Source organism: Hemicordylus capensis, chromosome 1 (genome assembly GCF_027244095.1).
Source record: "Hemicordylus capensis ecotype Gifberg chromosome 1, rHemCap1.1.pri, whole genome shotgun sequence".
Taxonomy (NCBI): Eukaryota; Metazoa; Chordata; class Lepidosauria; order Squamata; family Cordylidae; genus Hemicordylus; species Hemicordylus capensis.
The window spans coordinates 224,691,839-224,697,838 of record NC_069657.1 but is presented as its reverse complement, the minus strand read 5'-3'; the positions used below and the strand labels follow the sequence as shown (position 1 = coordinate 224,697,838).

The window sequence follows — 6,000 nt, the reverse complement described above, 5'->3', positions numbered from 1 at the left end:
TTATTTAATGTTTCAAATTTACTGAAAGTATGTTTGTTTGTTTTTGTAAATGTAAATGTGTTGTATCATTTGGTCAAAGACCATAAATAAATACTAAACCTAAACCCCTGGGATAGAACACTAGGGAAGTGATAAAATCCGAAGAGATTAATTCTGTTACTCCAATTAATTATTATGCAGAAATTGGCCACCAGACTTGGCAGATTTTTGGTACTGCATCTGGTAAAAGAGCATTTACTGTGGTCTGCATACATCTCAAACTATGAATAAAAAGCTTGAACCTAGTAGATTTTTTAGCTCAGCTAGTGTTTATGTGGTTGTGAAATGCCTAGAGTTGAGATTACAATACATCAGATTCTAAAGACACTAGCAAGTGTCATTTTTTAAAAAAATAAGAGAAACTGAAGCTTGACTCATTATATTGAAACTCATGAGACTACTAATGCTGAGCTGTGGAATACCATTCTAAAACTTCCTTAAGATAGTCTCCGGTTTTTTGTTTTTGTTAAAAGGAGAAGTCTTGAACCTGAAGCAAGTATTGCAGCTCATGGTCATTGAACATTTTCATTCCTTTTTAAATGAGAATTCCCCCTTGCTCCTGTCTCCATAGCAGCATCATGTTTCTCAGCAACTAGGAGATGCTTGCGTCTCACGTTCAAGAGAGGCCGAAGGTGAAACTGTGTGAAATGGCCTTTTGAAACTGAGATCAAAGTAGCCGTTTGTTTTTAATTATTCAGAATATTTATTATTTATTGATTGCTCTTGAATTTTTTGTTTGCGGGAGGGGAGCTGATAGGAGTACATGCTCGCAGCTAGACATTTTGCTGCATTTTATTGTGGAGCAATAAACAAAACAACTATTCCAAGGTGAAACAGTTTGCAGTGAAGACAGACTTATCAGACTTTGTCTTATGGCCCTGGAGAACTTCAGTAGCTTCCTGACACAGAGAGGTAAGGCCTTCCCTTGAGGAGAACTATTGTACACAGTTGCAGAATACTGCATTATTAAAAGAAAATAAATATGTGATATAATGCTTTATATTGCATTAGCTTATTTTGTATTTATATTCATGATTCATTGAAGTCTAATAGAATTTCCTTTCTTTCCTCCACCTGAATATCCTAAGGGTCTTGAAACCTGTCTGCAGTCGAGAGATGTCTGGGGAAGAGAAATGCAGCGTTGAAGGACTGAAGTAGTCAGGAAGCATCTAGTTGGAAAGATCTAAGTTAGTAAGCAATATTTTGCTGTATTTTCAGTATTACAATGTCTGTCATCTTGCCTCATTAATGACTATCTATGATAAGGTTGTTCAGGATATTGTGCACAGCGTTGCCATTTTCCTCCCTTCCTATACAGTTCATTTTGTCCACAATGTCTCCTCCTCTTATTGGGGCTGATATTACAAAGTCCATTCTGTATCCATTCTGAGCATTTCTGAGTTGACTAATGCAGCTTTCTGTTATTCTGCCTATTTCTTGTACTTCATTTCCATGAGGTACTTAGAATTAAATTACTTCTTTTGTTATGCCAATGTGATGTCTTCATATTATGAGACCAATTGTAACGAATAAGTAATAGTGAGCAGCATTAATTAACACTAGCTGACCGGGCGCATAGCATCTGCGCCCCTCGTTCGACTCTTCCCCACACCTTCAGCCCCTTCTCCCTGACTCTATCTTACGGCGGGCGTCTCTGACACCTGCCCGGCCCGCTTCTCTCCCCCCTGCCCCGCCCACGGTTTCTCCTGCCTCCTGTCGGTTTCTCTGTCCCCTCCAGCCGCTGCCTCCTCACCCTGGCGGGCGTACAGGCCACCACCGCCTCACTGCATCTGGGGCCGCTGCCTCCTCTTTGCTGCCTCCTCTTCGCCAGCACTGCCACCATTTCCCCCAGCAGCAGCTCAACGGCCTCTTGCCGTGCATGAGCTCCTACTGCCCAGCCAATCCGCTGGGTGCTGGGACGCATCCCCACAGGCACTTCAAGGGTTAGTTATAAAGATACCCTAGGAACTGTGATGGTTCTCCAACAGTTGAGTTGCTCTGTCTTTAGAACATGAGTTCAAGATCTATTTCCTGCTAAGTGACTCTGTTTGTGCATACTGAGCACAACCTGCTAACTGAGGACAACTGCTGATAACTGAGCAGAGAGAGACACCTTTTTAAGTGGGGATTCTCTTATATTTAGCAGGGGGAGAACAACTGGCCCTCTCTAACCCCAGCATTCCAGTGGAGTTCCTTATGTTTCTTATTTGATTGTGATCCCTTTGGAGACAGGGGGCCATCTTATTTATGCATTATTTATTTTTCTATGTAAATTGCTTTGAAAACTTTGGTCGAAAAGTGGTATATACATATTCTTTGTCATGGTCGTGGTTGTTGTGTATCTTGTTGCTACTTCTTCAGAGTTCTTACTTGATGTCACATTATGTTTAGTTACAGGAAATCCATGGTTATCTTCAAATTTCATAAAATGGATCTATATCAACAAGGTAAATATCAAACAGTGTGTGCTGCACTTCAGGAACCTCTTGGGAAATTCTCATTATTGGCCTCTTATTAAAAATGAAATTGGCTCTTTGTTCGAACATTAAAGTGGAAGGGCGGATTATCGTTTTAAATAAGGCAGTGGACACTCCCCAGATGCCCATATGCATGCATTCTCTCTCTCTCTCTCTCTCTCTCTCTCTCTCTCTCTCTCTCTCTCCACACACACCCCTTCATGCCTACATGAATACAACCTGACACATACAGATGCATAGATGTTCAAACATCCACCCCTAGATAAAACACAGGTACATGTCCCACTTCAGTATGTTAAATTACCTTGAGTAATAATAAGCATGCATCTCAAAGAAGATGCCATGTACCAAGTCAGACCATTGATCCATCTAACTCAGCATGGTCTACACTGACTGGCACCAGCGCAGCTCTCCAAGGTTTTAGGCAGGAGTCTCTCCAAGTCCTACTACCTGGAGCTTTCCCACACAGGGTTTTACCCCGAATCACCTTCAGGAGGCAGGTTGTGTGTTCTCACTACAGCCGAATTCCCCCCAAGGTCAGTTCTGTGTCTTAGAAAGCACCCCACACACAAATCGGGGTTTACCTGCTGGATTTCAGTTCATCCTGGTTTATATCTGAGTTTTTAAAATGCTGGTTTTCAGCAAAATTTCCTGGAAAATGCAATGCAAAGCAGTGACATCAGTCTTCACATTTAAATGATAAGAGCAAGTCACGCCTATGGAATGCAAAAACACAGCTGCCTTGCCTTCACCCTGAGGCAAAGAGTTGAAAACCCAGTTTTCAGGCTTTTTGCTCTTTAAAAGTTCTTGGGGGGGTTGGATCTGGGAGGAGGATTTGCAGTCTTTTGCAGAAATGAGCATTTCCTTGCATGCCATCTAAGCTGGGATGGGGCTGCAAAAGCAGAGGTGATGCTGCAGGAGGGCTGACACATGCTAGGGACGTGTGTGTGTGTGTGTTTTGGAGTCGTGGCTGGGTGCAGTGGGGGGAGTGGATAGAAAGCCAAGACTGATGGCTAACAGTCAATCTAATCCACAAACCAATTATTCATTCATTCATTCATTCGATTTATATACCGGCCTTCCAAAAATGGCTCCGGGCGGTTTACAACAAAATAAAAACAATTAAAACCAGTTAACAGTTAAAATCAAAACTATAAAAACAGAATAAAACCAATTAAACATTCAAACAGTTAAAAACCCTGGAAAACCAGGGCAAACATTTAAAACAATATACAACAATTTAAAAGCCCAGGAAGGCCAGGCCAAACAGATATGTTTTAAGAGCTCTCCTGAAAGACAGTAATGAACTCAAATTACGGATTTCTGCTGGGAGTGCATTCCATAGCCCAGGAGCAGCTGCAGAGAAGGCCTGCCTCTGAGTCGCCACCAGACGAACCGGTGGTAACTGGAGACGGTTCCATTAAGCAGACGTGTGTGTGTGTGTGTGTGTGTGTGTGTGTGTGTGTGTGTGTGTACTTCAACAGAGCCGGATCACAGAGGGTGCTTTAATTACTAAACCCTTGAGGAAAGGGAGATGTGGCGTCCCACCTCCTCTAGGAAGCCTTTGGCCACAAGGAAAACACAGAAGAGAGCTATGTGTGAACCTACGCAAAAGAAAACTTGCAGTAGAGAGGAGAGGGGCTGCTTCCCTAATGCTGAGAGTTTCATTCAAAGTGGCTTCCCTCATCAGATACTCCACGAGCTGGAGGTCCTGTGTGGGAATTCGTTTGTTAGTTTGACAGCTAGTTGTGGAAGACCGGCGAGACAAGTTGCCAAGCAGATGGATCAAACAACAGAACACTTAACCCGAACCTGCCGAATCTGACCCACATCTTTGCTGATTTTTATAATGAACTTGCCTTTGTGACTGCCTTCATCACCTCATGCCTCCCCCCAACACAAACCATTTAAGAGGCCATGGAAGTTTAAAGCAGAAATCATTGTTTTCTCTCTGTGATGAAGAAAAATGCAGCCTCATGGAATCAGCTCAGGACACAAAGGGCTCAGGTTACATTGAACCTGTAGTCTCCATTGTTAGCTTCCAGGCATCCTCCAACAACATCTGCATATGTAAAGCCTATGTTCCTATGGTGACCAGGCTTCAATAAGATGAAGCCAGAGACTCATATATGAATTAAATGTTCATACTCCAGCCAAAAGACTGGTGTAGCACTAGCAAGGATCTTGTACATGTTGAAAGCATGGGAAGACCCACAGTTTGCATTCTCGTTTGTGTTTGTGTTTAACTCAGAAATTTCTCCCTCCCCTTCTGGACTCCCTCCATGGAATTTCACCAATCTGCCACAAGCTGCCCGCCCCCAGTGCTTGCAATTGCAAATCACTCAAAGAGCAGACCATACCTAACACAGTGGTCAAACGCCCCTTCATTTAGCCTTGCAAAAGTGCGAGTTTTGAAAAAAGCCGAATTACTGGCAATGGCCGCTCCACACATAGTGGGAGAGGCAGCAAGGCATACCAGAAAGCTCAGGTTTAAAAAAAAAAAAGCTGCTGCTGCAAATAGAAGATTTATTTCCCCCGGACATAATTCGGGCTAAGCTAGAATGTGTAGCAGTAATTCAAGGAAAAGCAGAATTCTGTGTAAACTGGTCCCTGGTAGCTCGCAGGGGCTTCGGGGTCAATCCAGCTGATATGCAGACTCACACCCTCCATTCCGGAGGAGATGCAGCCATGTGTGTCAAAGTCCCAGGAGAAGCTGCCAGGGAGTGAACCGGGGACCTTTGGCATGCAGAGCAGATGCTCTGCCTCTGAGCCACAGCCCCATCCCTGCTACCACCCCATCCCCAAGGAATGGTAAAAAAAGATACAATGCCGGGAGCATGCCTGCACTGGCAATTCTAATACTCCAGGGCTGTTGTTTTTCCTTTCTAGAGGCAAGAGTGTGAGAGCTAGTCACAGTAAAGGCAGGTTTGCTGGTACTAAACCTGGCACAGGTTTAAAAATGGCACAGAAAAACTGAATGTCACTATCTAGCAGGTGAACAATTTCCTGTGCAAGCAGGTGCGGGGGGGGGGGGGGGGGGGCTGGAGGCATATGCCCTACAGATATGTAGCCCACCAGAGCACACTTTTTTGCATACCCCATCCTGAAAAATCATCCATTCAGACATCTCTATAGGATTCCCATCTGCATTCCATCTTCCTGGCCACTGCTTCCTTTCAGCCATCACTTGACAGCTCCCCCCCCCAGTGTTTTGTTTTTTTTTAAGAACAGATGGGAGGAACAAATCATGTGATGGTGCCTTTGATATATTTTCTTCACAGAGGCTCTCAATGCCGTTCCGAATTCTGTCTACCGAATAGCCCTGAAGCTCTGTGCTGTGCAAAGTCTATGCCAATGTGAGTAGTGGCCAGGATCAGTCAGGCCACCTTCTGGTCAGCTTGGAAGGGGCGAAGTCGTCCACTGCACTAATACGGCACTGGAGGGTTGCCAAGGTTTGCCAGAGTTCCGCATATGTGTGTTTCCC

General features: G+C 44.1%; 1 protein-coding gene across 2 annotated transcripts in view; it reads left to right on the top strand.

Annotated features, from left to right (window-relative positions):
- The first annotated feature begins 639 nt into the window (after positions 1–639).
- DYTN (dystrotelin) overlaps positions 640–6,000 on the top strand; it is a 46,905-nt gene continuing 41,544 nt past the window's right edge. For both annotated transcript variants that reach the window (XM_053284800.1, XM_053284810.1), the window contains exons 1-4: positions 640–951; positions 1,128–1,226; positions 2,431–2,486; positions 5,798–5,872. In XM_053284800.1, the coding sequence (XP_053140775.1) occupies positions 2,444–2,486; positions 5,798–5,872 (118 nt within the window). In that variant the 5' untranslated portion in view covers positions 640–951; positions 1,128–1,226; positions 2,431–2,443. The remainder of the gene's footprint in view (positions 952–1,127; positions 1,227–2,430; positions 2,487–5,797; positions 5,873–6,000) is intronic.